The 16,884-nt window shown below is 38.6% G+C and overlaps 2 protein-coding genes across 4 annotated transcripts; one reads left to right on the top strand and one right to left on the bottom strand.

The window, feature by feature from the left end:
* Positions 1-7,609: 7,609 nt before the first annotated feature.
* Positions 7,610-14,788, bottom strand: LOC135935518 (FHIP family protein GK23746). 3 transcript variants are annotated; one of them, XM_065477917.1, is made up of 12 exons: positions 14,638-14,788; positions 14,355-14,526; positions 13,819-14,258; positions 13,246-13,396; positions 12,791-13,036; positions 11,959-12,006; positions 11,314-11,481; positions 10,003-10,573; positions 9,682-9,875; positions 8,755-8,971; positions 8,584-8,701; positions 7,610-8,388 (listed from the first exon to the last, which is right to left on the bottom strand). In XM_065477917.1, exons 2-12 carry the CDS (start codon positions 14,502-14,504, stop codon positions 8,247-8,249), a joined length of 2,445 nt encoding a protein of 814 aa, XP_065333989.1. In that variant the 5' UTR covers positions 14,505-14,526; positions 14,638-14,788; the 3' UTR covers positions 7,610-8,246. The 3 variants fall into 3 exon arrangements, with proteins under 3 accessions (XP_065333989.1, XP_065333990.1, XP_065333991.1); XM_065477918.1 differs by having other exon boundaries at positions 9,682-9,860; positions 14,638-14,786; XM_065477919.1 differs by lacking the exon at positions 11,959-12,006 and having other exon boundaries at positions 14,638-14,787.
* Positions 14,789-15,167: 379 nt separating this feature from the next.
* Positions 15,168-16,867, top strand: LOC135935519 (zinc finger matrin-type protein 2). The gene is made up of 5 exons (XM_065477920.1): positions 15,168-15,340; positions 15,448-15,668; positions 15,728-15,801; positions 15,853-15,998; positions 16,610-16,867. Exons 1-5 carry the CDS (start codon positions 15,293-15,295, stop codon positions 16,739-16,741), a joined length of 621 nt encoding a protein of 206 aa, XP_065333992.1. The 5' UTR covers positions 15,168-15,292; the 3' UTR covers positions 16,742-16,867.
* The last annotated feature ends 17 nt before the right edge of the window (positions 16,868-16,884 follow it).

The raw sequence follows: 16,884 nt of genomic DNA, 5'->3' as shown, positions 1-16,884 counted from the left end.
GTACATTCTTGCCAGTAGTGCTTTAAAATGTTTTTGGATGACAAGCAAAGAGACGTCTGACAAGATTTTCCTTCGAAGCACATGGCAATGTGCTTGATAATATTTTTCACCTTCCAGCAGTCCGGGTAGGGACACTAAAATAATAATTATTTAATGAGTTCAAGATAAAAATCTGTCTCACCTCTTGGTGGCAATTTTGGGCATGTAGCAAACAAAATAGGTGCTGCCTAATCTGCTTGATAACCTCTTCATTACTGTAATTTGGGCTTTGGGGCTCCTCCACTCTAGGAATTTTAGGGGAGCTACTCATCACGTTTGTGACCTGTATAATAAAAGATCAGAACTAAAAACGACCAAAAAAACGAATAAAATCGTTTTTATTTTGTGTTTGAAACGGCTGGCATCCGTCTTCTTTGGTGGTAGATAGTATCCTTGTTGTAAGGAGCAAAAATTCGTATCTAGAGTATCTTATGAATGCCAAAAATTTTTAAACTACGTCAAGAATACGAGAGCGAGCATTTAGAGAGAATTGCGTCTTGCGGTAGCGGAAAAATTGTGCATTGCTCAACAAATAGGCAAGTTTTAATTTTTTAATTGATTGCTGCTTTACAAAATGACATTCATGGAATTGCCACCTTAATTTAGCAGACGACAGTATTTCTTTCTTGTTAAAAAGAAACATATTTGTTAAAAAACGATAATATTATGGTGTTTAAAGTTCTGGGCTCTAATTTGAGATCTAATTTTTGTGAGCAGACACACTAATCCAATAAGTATACTATTAGATTGTCAAGAAGATGAGTGCCCCCAAAATTCCAAGATTGGAGGAGCCCCAAAGCCCAAATTACAGTAATGAAGAGGTTATCAAGCAGATTAGGCAGCACCTATTTAGTTTGCTACATGCCCAAAATTGCCACCAAGAGGTGAGACAGATTTTTATCTTGAACTCATTAAATAATTATTATTTTAGTGTCCCTACCCGGGCTGCTGGAGGGTGAAAAATATTATCAAGCACATTGCCATGTGCTTCGAAGGAAAATCTTGTCAGACGTCTCTTTGCTTGTCATCCAAAAACATTTTAAAGCACTGGCACGAATGTACTCAACAAGACTGCCCATTTTGCTCGCCTTTCAGGAAAGACAACTCGGAGAGTATGCCTATGATTTTATTTTTAAAATTTGTAAATAACAAAATTGCGATTATCAGTTGACAAAAATGCCAAATGTTGCTGAAAAACTGCCTCAGAACAAATTAGGGAATTGTTCCAGAAAATGCCATATTAATTTTCAAAATACTAGACATTTAAGAGTACCTGAATAGGCTTGGAGGCAGTTTAAAACCAACCATAAAACTCCAACAATTTATTTTTTAATTAATTAGTTTCAATCTATTTTTGATCAAGAAATTGTCAAAAATTCACAGCTCTGATTTTATAATTAAAAATTTGAATTTTTTGTCACAGCTGAGGCAACTGAGTCGACACAAAGACCAAATGCGCCGACAAGTGTTTTAAAAGAAGCGGACAGTTCGCTTGACTGTGGAGCTGGTGCGGTTCCTCAAGACAATTCAAGGGCTTTATCCTCGACCAATGTCATTTCCATCCCGCATCACAAGCAGCCTATGAATGAGGCAAAAGATTCTGCCACTTTTGAATTACACGGATTCTGGCACCACTGTGTAAGCACTTTCTAATTTGGAGACTGGTTCGAATAATTCATTAATTGTTTCATTTTGCGCAGTTTGAATTTAACCATGAGAAAACGAAGATGATGTTCAGCCAATGCACCATTGAAGAGAGAAATGGTAAAAACAAAATAAATTTCCTAGCTTTGTCTATTTCCATGCACTTAGTGATTTTGTATCGCATTAACGCTATAAAAATCAATTTAAATTTAATTGGTGAAGGGATGGAACTGTCGGGTGTTTCCTTTTTTTTAACTTAAATTCACGATCAAATAATAAATGTTATATCACAAATAGTTTACACACTTAAAGTACCCTCGCAAAGTGTGTGAAGTTTTAGTTAACATCAGAAGGTAGCAGCCCTCGAGCGACAAATGTGTTGACGGGCTCTGTATTGGTTTATTCTGCAAGATCTGCACACCGTTCAAACGGCCAAGTCAAGATCTTTCAGAATATGTGCAAGTTGACCCTTTGAAAGCATCAGGGTGGTCAGGAAACCCCAATAAACTATCGTTTCTGAGCGCCATGGTGGCTTCCAGAGGATCAAATTGCAAATATCCTGAAAGATTTCTCGACTTTGCCACGATGTGCGGTCGAAAAAATGCAGAAGAGCAGTTATTTGCGAGATTGGAGGTCGATTGAACGCGATTTTTCAGCGTTGAAATTTTTAGATGGCAGTCATATTTGCTTAAAGTGCTTGTTAATAGATGGTGAAATTCCAAATTTGAAGCTCGGGAATGGGGGCGTTCCCTATTTTTTCGGTATCTCAAAAATACCCAAAAAACGAATTGTGTTAATGAATTCTAAACTGCAACTCTTGACTGCGTTGAGGTATCACCTTGAAATTTTCACTGCCCAACCTAGTTTTTGATCTTGAACAACCTTTGCATTTACAAAAAAATCGCAGGTCATTATGAACTTCATGTGTGCAAAATAGAAGTATATTTTCATAAATTTAAGATTTCAAAATTTTGACCATTTCTCACATCACGTCTGTATTAATTGCTACCACAATTATTTCAAGAACCGGTTTCAGGATTGTTATTCCGCAGTTTTGGCTGTATATTTGAGCTGTAAATCGGTGAAAACCTATGAAAAGACACCAATTTCGATGAAATCGGAAATTTTCGAAATTTTGTATCTCAGGGTCACGTCAGGGACCGACCCTGAAGGTCGATTTGAAACTTCCTTGGTCTACCCTAAGCCCTCCTGGTATTTCTTAGCAAGTGAAATGCGAAAAACATCAACTTTACGAACGAAAGGCGAACTCGCCGCTCTGAGTGCATGCGCGGTAAAGCGGCCTCGAGCAGTTTTTCATACTTCAAATTCGAATTGCAGCAAAACTATCGCGATTGCACCTATGAAACTTGGTGTGCTTGTGCAGAATTTCACGGGCTACATTTCAGCCCTGAACCCCAACAAAATCGTAGGGGGCTATCATCCCTTAATTTTTAATTTTCAAAAAAAGGTCGCAAAAGGTGACCTTGACCTTGGACCTGCGATTTTTTTGTAAATGCAAAGGTTGTTCAAGATCAAAAACTAGGTTGGGCAGTGAAAATTTCAAGGTGATACCTCAACGCAGTCAAGAGTTGCAGTTTAGAATTCATTAACACAATTCGTTTTTCGGGTATTTTTGAGATACCGAAAAAATAGGGAACGCCCCCATTCCCGAGCTTCAAATTTGGAATTTCACCATCTATTAACAAGCACTTTAAGCAAATATGACTGCCATCTAAAAATTTCAACGCTGAAAAATCGCGTCCAATCGACCTCCAATCTGGCAAATAACTGCTCAGAAGATATCAAATCTCTCCTGGAAACACCCTGTCAAGGTTTATTTTCATAGCAAACAATAAAAATAATTCGGAAAAATCTTACTTTTCAGCAATACGAAACAGTTGCAAGGATTTCTGCATGATTGAAATCCTAAGCAAGAAAGGTTTCTTGGACTTGATTCTGGGCTCAGAAAATGATGGAATAACTATTTCTCTTGTAAACCAGCAACTGGCGTTTACACTGATTGGCTATTTGAACTATAACTATTGCCAAAGAACTGAAACAGCTCAACAGATGGTAACTATAAATCTTGGAATGAGCACAGTGTTAAAACATTTTTATTCTCTAGTGCACCCACCCGGCCTGCAACATCATGAAAATTAATTTCGACCACATGAAAATTTGTGAGAAAGGCAAATCCTGTGAAAATCCTTTTTGTTCGGCTACTCGCCGATTATTTTATCACTGGAAACAATGCAAACATGCTTTATGTCCTTTATTCCATTAGTATCACCTTGTGAACAGATTTCTTATATAAGCATCAACGATTTTTTGAAGAAAAAAAAACATCAGCATTTTTAAATCTGCTTTTTTATGGCGGAAAAATTTTAAATATTTATTTTTTTTAAGAACATTTTCATTTTATGACGCACAACAATACCATAAAATATATTAAAATCTCATTAATTTTTTAATGAGAGAATTTTAAATTTTTCTCTTAGCGGATGTGAACATAATTATACAATCTACAGTATAATAAATATGAATGCGAATACCCAATACGTGTTTTTTGTCTATTCTAATTATACATGCTTGATGTGTTGGTATTCGATCTCTGCCCTTCTACAGCATCAAATTGTCTCTTTACTCACATTAGTGTTCAGCTAACAAATTAAATTTGATAGTCAAATCAAGTTATTAAGGGGAAGTGCATTTATTCCAGTTTAATGAAATTAGGGTGTTCATTTTATAAAACATTTGATTGGTTTTATGCGGTAAAAAATCAAACACAAATTAAATTCTGATTCAGACATTTTATTTCAGTGATTGCATCCTTGTAACAAACTGTCCTATTGCTTTCAACTAAGTATTAAAATACTTTTACGTAATAAAATTAACAGATAAATAATAGCTCTTTAACATTATTAGATGGCACATGTTAATTAATACTTTAAGCAGGGTGACTTAGTAAAATATTCAGGATTCCGAATAAGAAATTAAAAATTTCTAGTCTCCGTGTTAAGCAAGTATTATTATTATTATTAATGGGGGCCAACAATCCTCGCCAAAAGTATTTTATGAATGTCAGAAATTTTTAAACTACGTCAAGAATACGAGAGCAAACATTTAGAGAGAATTGCGTCTTGCGGTAGCGGAAAAATTGTGCATTGCTCAACAAAAAGGCAAGTTTTAATTTTTTAATTGATTGCTGCTTTACAAAATGACATTCATGGAATTGCCACCTTAATTTAGCAGACGACAGTATTTCTTTCTTGTTGAAAAGAAAAATATTTGTTAAAAAAAAATCGATAATATTATGGTGTTTAAAGTCGGGCTCTAATTTGAGATCTAATTTTTGTGAGCACACGCACTAATCCAATAATTATACTATTAGATTGCCGAGAAGATGAGTGCCCCCAAAATCCCAAGATTGGAGGAGCCCCAGCAAAGCCCAAATTACAGCAATGACGAGGTTACTAGGCAGGTTATACAGCACCTATTTTGTTTGCTACATGCCCAAAATTGCCCCCAACAAGAGGTGAGACTGATTTTTACAGATTTTTATCTTCAACTCATTAAATAATTCATATTTTTTAGTGTCCCTTCCCGGATTGCTGTAAGGTGAAAAGCCTTGTGAATCACATGATCATGTGCTTAGAAGGCAGATCTTGTCAGGCGTCCCTTTGCGCGTCTTCCAAACAAATTTTAAAGCACTGGCACGAATGTACTGAACGAAACTGTCCCGTTTGCTCGCCTTTGAGGAAATACAACTCGGAAAGTATGCCTGATTTTATTTTTAAAATTTGTAAATAGCAAAATTGCGATTGGCAGTTGACAAAAATGCCAAATGTTGCTGAAAAACTGCCTCAGAACAAATTAGGGAATTGTTCCAGAAAATTCCATATTAATTTTCAAAATACTAGATATTTAAGTGTACCTGAATAGGCTTGGAGGCAGTCTAAAACAAACCATAAAACTCCAACAATTTATTTTTAATAAATTAGTTTAAATATTTATATATTTTTGATCAAGAAATTGTCAAAAATTCACAATTCTGATTTTATAATTAAAGTTTTGACAATTTTTTTGTCACAGCTGAGGCAACTGAGTCGACACAAAAACCAAATGCGCCGACAAGTGTTTTAAAAGAAGCGGACAGCTCGCTTGACTGTGGAGCTGTTGCGGTTCCTCAAGACAATTCAAGGGCTTTATCCTCGACTAATGTCATTTCCATCCCGCATCCCAATCAGCCTATGAATGACGAAACGCTAAACTCCCTTTACGATTGCCAATTCTGGGAGTTTCATCAAGAGGCGAAAGATTATGCCACTTTTGAATTACACAAATTCTGGCACCACTGTGTAAGCACATTCTAATTTGGAGACTGGATCGAATAATTCATTAATTGTTTCATTTTGCGCAGTTTGAATTAAACCTTGAGATAACGAAGAGGATGTACAGCCAATGCACCATTGAAGAGAGAAATGGTAAAAACAAAATAAATTTCCATGCACTCAACGATTTTTTTTTATCCCATTATAACGCTAAAAGTCAAATTAAATTTAATTGGTGGAGGGATGGAACTGTCGGGTGTTTCCTTTTTGGTTTTTTAACTTAAATTCACGATCAAATAATAAATGTTGTATCACAAATAGTTTACAAACTTAAAGTACCCTCGCAAGTGTGTGAAGTTTTAGTTAACATCAGAAGGTAGCAGCCCTCGAGCGACAAATGTGTTGACGGGCTCTGTATTGGTTTATTCTGCAAGATCTGCACACCGTTCGAACAGCCATGTCAAGATCTTTCAGAATATGTGCAAGTTGACCCTTTGAAAGCATCAGGGTGGTCATGAAACCCCAATAAACTATCGTTTCTGAGCGCCATGGTGGCTTCCACAGGATCAAATTGCAAATATTCTGAAAGATTTCTCGACTTTGCCACGATGTGCAGTCGAAAAATCTCAAATCTCTCCTGGAAACACCCTCTGTCAAGGTTTATTTTCATAGCAAAAATAATTTATCAGAAAAAATCTTACATTTCAGCAATACGAAACAGTTGCAAGGATTTCTGCATGATTGAAATCCTAAGCAAGAAAGGTTTCTTGGACTTGATTCTGGGCTCAGAAAATGATGGAATAACTATTTCTCGCGTAAACCAGCAACTGGCGTTTACACTGATTGGCTATTTGAGCTATTGCCAAAGAACTGAAACAGCTCTACAGATGGTAACTATAAAACTTAGAACGCGAGCGCAGTGGTATTTTTTTTTTCATTTGGATTCTCTAGTGCACCCACCCGGCCTGCAACATCATGAAAATTAATTTCGGCCACATGAAAATTTGTGAGAAAGGCAAATCCTGTGAAAAGCCTTTTTGTCCGGCTACTCGCCGATTATTTTATCACTGGAGGGAATGCAAGGATGCTTTATGTCCTTTATGTCCATTAGTGTCACCTGGTGAACAGATTTCTTATATAAGCATCAACGATTTTTTGAAGAAAAAACATCAGCATTTCTAAATCTGCATTTTTATGGCGGAAATTTTTAAATATTTATTTTTTTAAGAACATTTTAATTTTATGACGTACGGTGCGCGGCAACAATACCATAAAAACATATTAAAATCTCATTAATTTTTTAATTAGATTATTTTAATATTTTCTCTTAGCAGACGTGAACATAATTATACAATCTACAGTATAATAAATATGAATGCGAATACCCAATACGTGTTTTGTCTATTCTAATTATACATGCTTGATATTATGTTGAGATTCTCTGCTCTTCTACAGCATCAAATTGTTTCATTTGACAGTCATCGAATCAAGTTATTAAGGGGAAGTGCATTTATTCCAGGTTAATTAAATTAGGGTGTTCATTTTATAAAATATTTGATTGGTTTTATACAGTAATAAATCAAATACAAATTAAATTCTGATTCACAGACATTTTATTTCATCGATTGCATCCTTGTAACAAACAGTCCTATTGCTTTCAACTAAGTATTAAAATACTTTGACGTAGTAAAATTAACAGATAAATAGCTCTTTAACATTATTAGATGGCACATGTTAATTAATACTTTAAGCAGGGTGACTTAGTAAAATATTCAGGATTCCGAATTAAAAAATTTGAAATTTCTATTCTCCGTACTAAGCAAGAAGTGAATGAATGCCCAAACGTTTTAAATTTTTGTTCATCAATTGAAACATAATGGTAAAAGATTTAAATAAAATTTTATAGAGAAATTAAAAAAAAAACAAGTTTCAGTTTCCAGTCATTGTTTAAAATAAATTTCATCAAAGCCGACAAGACAGAAAAATGAACGAAGAAAATAAATTTTAAAAATTACTAAAACCAGCTGGTCCGGAATATATTTTTCAAAAATAAAAGACTAAAAATTATCACACTTTCCTAACACTCTGAATGCGAACTCTTTGATAGACTTCCAAACAAAATGGCTAAAACGTAATAAATTGATGCAGTCTCACCAAAGTCAGCATTCACCCCTCTGCTTTTAAGATGGAAACCCTTTCAATTTTCTCATTCAGAACCCTGGGAAGACAATATTATTTTTCAGGCGGAGGAACTGCTTGGTGGCTGGCAACATGCTCGAGAGCCAAAGCTGCTAGTTCTTTGAGCCACTCGTCGAAAAGCACAGCACAAAGAACAACATTCTTCAACTCGCTGTTTTCCGCCCTCTTTGCCAGCCTGCAACACAATAATCAGAGGGAATGATTAATTGAGGAAAGGAAATTAGGAGTTTAGGCAATTTTGTTACCGAATTATCACTGATTTTTTAAACGTTGAAAACCTGCAATTAATCAGTGATTTATTGAGAAAAGTTTAAAAAATTTCTATTTTAAGCCTCCTAAATATTTTTTTAATAAACGTTCTGTTTGTTACCTGAAACCATTGACGCTGTACTCAATGGCAGGCTGCTCTCGAACAGGGGAAAACGCACCCTGCGTCGCCCTTTTCAGCACCGACAGTGCAGAGGAAATGCTCAGTCTTTTTGCCTCTCCTAAAATCGATTATTAAAAACCATTCAAAGTGGTTTTGTATTTTTTTGCTAGCCTTTGAAAGAAGAATCAGCAATAGAGGTGCCTCTCCTGCTGGTCCCGTTGGTGCTGGGGGCGTACGTGGAGGCGGCAGGCTCGTGGGGGTGTCTCTTGGCGTTGGCTAGGGTCTCTTCTCGACAGACAAGAAAGAGTCTCGCCTCGAGCAGCAGTTCTTCCACGTTGTCGTGCATGTTTAAGTACGCGTCTAGTCGCTGCTTCAACGAACCCAACACCTGAAATCGGCACCGTTAAATTACACATCCTTATCGAGCCATTAGTGTACAAAGCCGCCCACAGGTGGCGCCACCGTATACTTTGGTATTAAAATTAATTTTAAAGTCACTTCCGCTGCGATTTCAATTTCAATCCTGCCAATGTGCATTCTTCTCTTCATTTTCTTTATTTTGACGTGCTGACAACCAAAATCAGTCCAGCCATTCGCCATAGAAACGTGGGAAAAGATTTAATAAATTTTAAACACAGTTTTTCACGATTCTACGACGATTGGCTGGACCAATTTTGGTTTTCAGCACGTCAAAAGAAATTATTTTACGTGAAGAATGCACAGTAGCAAGATTAAGTCTAAAATCGCAGCGAAAAGTGCCTTAAAATTAAAAACTAAAGTACACGGTCGCGCCATCTGTTGGCGGCTTCGAACACTAAGGGCTTATACAACATTAATAAAGAAAAAAGCAGAACAAAAGAAAATTTCAGGTATTTTACAAGGTTCGGGAAAACTAACAAAAAAGAAAGTAAATTTACAAAGCAACTTAATAAATTGTTAAAAATCAGTTGAAAAATTACTTTGGAGCTTCGCCAGATGGAAATATAAGCAGAAATTCTTGTCCTATTTTATTTTTATAAACATTTTTCTAGGAATTCTACACAAAGTTAAAGTTTTAATCAAAGATTCTGTTATTTTCATTTTAGAATTTAAGAGTACCTGGAAGAGCGAGCGGACGCTCGGCTGGAAGACAAGGGAGTGGTTGAGGAGCAGCGACAGCAGCAAGGGTTGCGAAAACGCGGCCAGCCTTGAAATCAGCCCTGTCAGCTGCAGGTTCAGGTACACACTGTTGGTCATCATGTTTTCTAATTGTCTAAGCAGCAGGTCCAGGAAAGGGCCTGAAACAATCCAAGCTTCGTTAATAATTTAACACGCTGGAAAAGTTGGATTTTCTACTAAATTTTTCATATTCTCATGCATGAGGCGCCAGTGTCAAGACCAAAAAATACAAAACTTGTTGAAAAGTCCAATTAAACGCACCTATGTCAGGCGTGGAGTGAAAAGAGGGTGCCGACGACCTATTAGTGACTAGGGGACTGTCCTCTCTGACCTCGGAATCAGGCTGGAGGCTGTGGTATCCGCTGCTGACCGAAGCCAAACTCTCCTCGGTGGCCTTTTGGGCGAGGTTGCGGTTCGAGTCGGTGGGCAGGACGAGTGCGGCGCGCGGCGGCGGACTCTCGCCGTCGTACGCGTGCGTCCAGGCGCCGCACGCCAGCCAGGTGGCCGCAATGGAAGCGCGCGCAGTTGCCAAATAGGCGCCGAAGTCGCCGTGCAAACTCACGTGCCGCAGAGACTGGCTCGACTGACTCGAGAGCGAGCCTCCCGACGAGGAGGAAGAGGAGTTGGTCTTGCGGCGCCGCGGCACTGCCACTGACAACGCCAACAGGCGCTCGGCGCTGCGGCAGTAGACGTCCATGTCCTTGATTCGCTTGCGTTGCGACAGCATCACGTGCGAGCAGCACGTCAGGTACTTGAACACCAGCTCCAGCATCACGTCCTCGCAGTGCAGACCGATTAGTGTGTTGAACAGCGAAATTGTCACCATGCACAACTAAAAATTGAGGAAAGACAAATATTTTAATTCAATTCGAGGATTGATAAAGGGCGAAAATGGAAAATTTCCATAATAAAAAAGGAACTTGTTCATTTTTTTAATTTTCTTGGCAGATTTCGATTCTTGTCGTCGAGATCTGTCCAACAGAACATGTAACATTTTAGGAAAACTCTTTGTTGTGATATAAAATAGGATTTCAAGTAAGGAGACAGTCCTCACCATTTGAAAAGCATGCAAACTTTTCAACCACTTTTCTCAAAAATTTGTGCTGCTACTTATTTTAATTTTGGCTTCAATTGAATCTTTTATTTTTAATCGTCTTTAAATGGGAAAAGTGTCTAATTCCTGCGCCAGTCGATGCTCCTTGGTGGGGCACGTCCTCCCGTGTGTGGTTTTCCAAACTCGGAGCATTTTTCGAATTACCACGATTTTTCAAAGGTCCGAATTTTTGAAAAACTCAAATCAATAAAAATTTCAAGAAACTCTTCATCCCATGTAGACGAGAAATGATGCGTTTTTAGCGTATTTTTCGACCCATTTTGACTTCCACCAACAACACATTTTTCAGGGTACCCCACCCTGAGGTCGGTTCCAGTTCCAGGGCCACTTGTCGCGAACCTTTTGGCACTTTACCAACTGTTTTTTCGTCCTAAAATCACCCCCGCTCTTTCACTAATTTGTAATGCATTTAAAATAAAAATTACATAGAACAAATTGACAATTTAATTTATTTGTACCTGTGTTTTGCCGGCGAGCCTGGAGATGAGCTTGTCAATGACGCGTTCGCCGTCGTAATGGTCAACCACGATGAATCGAAGGAACACCTTCAGCAGGCCCGGCTCGGAAATGCTTCGAAGAAAGAGCTCCAGGTAGGCGGTGGACGTGACCAACTCCTCCACCATATTCTGCAAGTCGTGCGATCCAATTTAGAAAAGCGATCAAAATAATTGTAGGTTTGATGGGGTGTAAAAATTGTATTATGTACACAATGAAACCCACAGAAACAAGGACCTTGCATTATTTCCATGCTTCTAGCCAGAGGTCTCAACCGCCTTGCCTTGCAAAACCTGAAGCAGACCTCTACCTCTAGCGTAATATAAACAGCGAAATCCAATTAGAGGGAAAGGGTTTGGAAAGAAAATAATAAAACTGTAGTTCCAAGGCTGCAAAATCCAATAGATCCTGACCTAATTCATTTTTTTCTTATCAATTTACATGATTAAAATCAGCCGTGGAAACCGTGACTCCAGCGTAAGTGACCGAAGAAATGAGCCATGCACCGGTTCAGTACTGTACACTCAGGGATTACGGGGCAGGAATTTGCAATGGAAGCGAAAACTGGGGTCAAAACCATGCCGAAAACACCATCCATGCAGACTAACCCTCTGGACGGTAGGATCTGAACTGGCTATTGAGAAGGCTTCCGAGTCCTTACGGCACACAAACGCAGAGAATCAGAATCAGAATTACATTATAGGGATGGGACAAATTATCCGCATTTCCTGCCATAAAAATCAATTTGAGAAGAGTTATCATGTCAAAACAATATCTGAGTCTTGTTTTTTTTACCTTGACAGTTATTTAAATTTTCTGATTTTAGTACCTATATCGTTTAAAGAGGAATGATAGTCGAATTAATTAAATTAAATTTGGGTATTCGATTTTTCCCAAAAATAATTTAAGGTTCAAAATTTTCAGACGACTTTTTAGAAAAATTTGCTTATTGGGAAAAAACTGGAAATTTATTCAGCTTTCTGAATATAGGCAGTTTTTGACGCTACTATCAACTGCTGAATTTTAATGAGGCCAAACACAGACCACCTTTGAAAATCTGCAATTTAAGAAAAAAATTCAAGACTAAAAAGTACTAATTTTTATTTTTTCACTATTAAATTTTCATAATTTTTCTCACCCCGGAAGCAATTAATTTCCTTTGCTAAAAAATAGGGTGTAACCAGGTCAGAATTATCACTTTTAAAATAAATATTCACTATCACTCCACTTAAAACGGCGTTTTTATAGAAATACATTTTAATTTGAGAACCAATCAGTCAAAAATTTCCTTTCAAAAAGTAGAAAACTATCGATTATTTCAGTTGAATATTGCTAAACCCATCCAATTTGGTTATTAATATCAATTTTTAGTAAAAACGAGCTGCTACAGCAGTTAAAAACGAGTCTGTCTGGCCTTGGACGGCTGCGGAAGGTACGCACCTGCAACAGGGCGGGCCCGACAACCGGCACCAGGAAGCCGTGGTGCACAAACTCGAGCATTTGCGCCTGCACCAGCGGATGAGCCACTTGGACCACTGCATTGCAGAACTCGAGCGAGGCAAGGAAATGTGTCAGCTCAGGCAGCTCGATCACGTCGTCCGGCGTGAAGCAGTGCCATTCTTCAGACTCAATCAGCAGCTTCCGCGGTAGCCGCGAGTACAAGCCGCTCAGGCCAGTCGCCAACACCTGAAGAAAAAAAGGTTTATTTGTTATAGAATTAGATCAAAAATATTTATTCAGCATATATAGGTAATTTAATCTTTTTATCAAGGAAGTAAAGGCATTAAAATCACGTTATCTACGCCGTTAACCCAATTCCAATCGAAATAAAAATAAAAATTGGTAACAACAAGGACATGAACCAATTATAAACCGTCTTTTAAAGAATTACATACCGGACAGACATTGGACTTGTCAGCAATGTAGGAGGCGAGCGCTTCGTTTTTCTTGGACAGACCCATGCACAGGAGCATTGCGTCTCTGGCTTGGTGCCCAACACCTCCTTCTCGATGCACATACGGCACCAGCAAAGAGAATATCACAAACCTGGAAATATTCCACTGGTTAAAAATGAGACATTAACTACACAAAATTTATCATTTTCACCAGCCAGTCAAATTTGTATCTGAAATACTGCGATTTGTCAAAATACTTCATTAAGGAAAATTTTAATCTCACCTATAACGGTTAATTTTTATAATATTAAAAGAATGGCTGATTTATGGGGGAAAATCAAGCTTTTAAATTAATTTTCAACTGTCACGAAAACAAAACAAAGGCCGTTTAAGTTAACTGTATTGAGCTTTTGATAAAATTTACTGTTTTGATTTTGAACAGGTCAATACCAGATTTTGTATTAATTAATTTACGATTTTACATGATTCTTCATCAATTAAATAAAATGCTCCAGTTTTTACCCATTCTAAAAAATTCCGACTGTGCATGGTTAAAAATCCTGTTTTCCTCACCTGCCCGGGCCGGTGCTCTCCGTGAAAAAGAGGTCTAGGTATTCGGGATTATGCGTGAGGCAGACACAGAGCTGATTGAGCAGCAAAATCAGCCGCTTCTCGATGTCGGCGGGGAAGCACTCGTTGATGCAGGAGGTGAGCAGCCGCAGCAGGGGCCGCAGGAAGGGCTCCTGGGTGAGCAGGAGCTGCTGCTGCGGCGCGTGCGTCAACAGCATCTCGTAAACCTTGAGCTGCTCGAGGCGCAGGATGTTACTGTACAGGCCGGTCAGCGAACTCGAGGTCAGCAGTTGGTCCAAAATGCTTTGGCTGAGCAGGAAGTCGAGACAGGCTCGCTCCTCGCGCCCGCCACGCTTCAGCTCAAGCACTAGAAGGGTCTGCATTTGGTCCAGGTTGTTCACCACGGAGAGAATGTCATCCTGCGTCGCACCCTCCGTGCCACCCTGCGTGGAAAATAAGGATTTATATTGTTTTAAATTAAGAACATGGAAACTTCTGTTAATTTTATAATAAATATTTCAGCTGTAAAAATTCTAAACCTGTATTTTATTGATGATGTTCTGCGCCTGTTGCCAGTGGTGTTTGAAGCTGTCGAAGCAGGCTGCCGGGTCGCACTCCTTAGGCGGCGACGAGGTGGTGCCCCTGCCCCTCAGAGACACCCTGATGGGGCTGTTTCGCAGCCAGTTCATCTCGGCTGGACGAAATCAAAGCCTGCAGCGGGAAAACAGATTGTTTATTTTTCGACTCATTGTCAGCTGATTTCGCTGTCCCACAATTTCGGCCCTTCAAACAACAATCACGAATTCATCACTGGAGACTTACCGGAAACAGGAAAATTATATTACAGCTCCACTTTGTCGGTTCCACAGCACAATCAGTAAATTTTTTGATAACTATGTAGTCACAACATTCAGAACGGCACACCCACTCGGGATTCGGACGGCCATATTTAAAGTGCGATTTTTGCAAGATTCTCATTCCCACGATGATAGTTGCTCATTGGCGCAGCCTCCAATTACGTCACAGTATGCTGGCCAATAAGATGGGGTTTTCCCACTTTGTATCAATCTAGAATCTTCGCATATTATTCCGCAATCATCCTCATGAAATCTAACAGTAAACAGTATAGGGGGAAAACAGTGATAATATTATCATGTTAATTAAAAATAATCAGCGAATTTTATAATGTTTTTTTGTGATTGGGTAAAAAATCGCCGTGTTGAAAGTTCTGGTGTTTTTGTTGTCTCTCAAAAGAGACTAACTTGTTACGGTTGGCTAGCTTGTAAATCCCCTCCCCACTTTCCATTCTTTGTTGTCGTGTTGACTGACTGTTTTGCATTATGTAGTGGGTGTTTGTTTGTTAATGGACGGTGACCGAATTTTGACGATTTTAGCTACTTCCAACTCGCTTTCTGGTTGCTAATAAGGGCTCGTTTGAGCTTATTCTCGAGCCTAAATTGTCCAAATATTCATAAAAATGTCTCAACACGGTGCTGGAGGCAGTGGGAGTGGTTCTTCTGCATCGGTAAGTGTTAAAATCAATTTTAAAACTGCTCTAAACGTGCTCTCCAAGAATTAGCAGGCGTTTCATGTTCCTCTTTCCTTTGGCTAATATTTGAAAATGAATTTTAGATGCGGCCCGACGACCATAGACGAAAGTGGGACCGCGATGAGTACGAAAGATTGGCCTTGGAACGCCTTCGGGAAGAAATCACCGCCGAGGAAAATGATAAACTTAACCAGCCAGTGCACCGGGCCCTTTTGAAGAGGAGAGAGTATAAAGTAGACCTCGAATCCAAACTGGGCAAGAGCGTCGTCATCACCAAAAACACCCCAGCGTCCCAAACGGGAGGGTTAGTTTTAACTAAAAAAATTATTCAAATATTGAAATTTAATAATTAACCTGAAACAGTTACTACTGCAATGTTTGCGACTGTGTGGTGAAGGACTCTATCAACTTTTTGGACCACATCAACGGCAAAAAACGTAGGTTTTACATCAAAATTTGATGATTTAGGTACTAAAATCGAGATTTAGATCAGCGCAATTTGGGAATGTCCATGAAGGTTGAGCGGTCGACGGTGGACCAAGTGAAAAGTCGATTGGAGTTGTTGAAAAAGAAGAAGGAGGAGAAGAAAAAGGAGTATGACATTGAACAGAAATTGAAAGAACTCGGAGAGGAGGTGAGAAATTAATTTAGGAACACTGTCTTTTGTCTCATAATCAGGTTTTTTTTTAAATTTCGCTTTTAATTCACGGTAAATGTCATTAAGGGTATTTTTAGATGCTTAAATTGATTTGTCCGAAAGTTTTCTTGCCTGCAGATTAATTTTATTATTTGTTCTATACACATCTCGATCAGGCGGTTTACACCATTAAAGATTTTATTCCTTTGTGCCACGGAAAAACGGCCAATTTTTTACCGTCCAGGTCTAGGGCCATTATTTTAATCGGCAAAATTAGCTCGTCAGTGATTTCCGACAATTATTTACATAAAATTCCTGAGATGGGTGTCTAGCTCATGTATGAACAAGGAAAATTAATTATCAGAAAAGGGCCAATATTACCGTCTGCATAAATGGCCCTGGACCATTATTTACAAATGCGACGATAAGAGATGGACCGTTTTCACGCGACAGGAACGAATTATCGGACTTTAGTGGGCAGCCCCATTCATCTTTGCTGGCTGAACACTTAAATAAAATAAATATTATTTATTCAACATGTAAATATAATTTTTTAATAGTGATCGAGGACTGAGTGTCCCCTGACTAAAAATAAATACCATCCTTAGGAGGAGAAGCTGAAAGAATACCGAAAGGAGAAGAGGAAGGAACGGAAACGCAAGCTCGAGGAGGACGAAGATGTGGACCCGGACATGGCAGCCATTATGGGCTTCTCGGGCTTTGGCTCAGCAAAGAAATAAAAATATTGAGAACCATGAAGAGGCCATCATTATCTTCTCAGACTTTGACTCATCCAAGAAATGAGAGACGATTTTTATGTCCAGTGTGTGCGGCGTCAAGAATAAATGCTAACCTTGTAAAAATGAGCTGCCGATGTGTGTTG

This window comes from Cloeon dipterum, chromosome 2 (genome assembly GCF_949628265.1).
Source record: "Cloeon dipterum chromosome 2, ieCloDipt1.1, whole genome shotgun sequence".
Classification (NCBI taxonomy): Eukaryota; Metazoa; Arthropoda; class Insecta; order Ephemeroptera; family Baetidae; genus Cloeon; species Cloeon dipterum.
Note: the sequence above shows the minus strand (reverse complement) of the source record. Positions and strands in the feature narration are given on the sequence as shown.

What these genes read in the sequence shown, in the direction of transcription:
- LOC135935518 (XM_065477917.1), bottom strand. Translation starts at nt 14,504, where the DNA reads ATGAACTGGCTGCGAAACAGCCCCATCAGGGTGTCTCTGAGGGGCAGG. An exon ending in GAGAGCACCGGCCCGGGCAG is followed by an intron (nt 13,397 to 13,818) that starts GTGAGGAAAACA and finishes GAATATTTCCAG; the next exon opens with GTTTGTGATATTCTCTTTGC. An exon ending in CAGATCCTACCGTCCAGAGG is followed by an intron (nt 11,482 to 11,958) that starts GTTAGTCTGCAT and finishes CACGACTTGCAG; the next exon opens with AATATGGTGGAGGAGTTGGT.
- LOC135935519 (XM_065477920.1), top strand. Translation starts at nt 15,293, where the DNA reads ATGTCTCAACACGGTGCTGGAGGCAGTGGGAGTGGTTCTTCTGCATCG. An exon ending in CCACATCAACGGCAAAAAAC is followed by an intron (nt 15,802 to 15,852) that starts GTAGGTTTTACA and finishes ATCGAGATTTAG; the next exon opens with ATCAGCGCAATTTGGGAATG. An exon ending in TGAAAGAACTCGGAGAGGAG is followed by an intron (nt 15,999 to 16,609) that starts GTGAGAAATTAA and finishes TACCATCCTTAG; the next exon opens with GAGGAGAAGCTGAAAGAATA.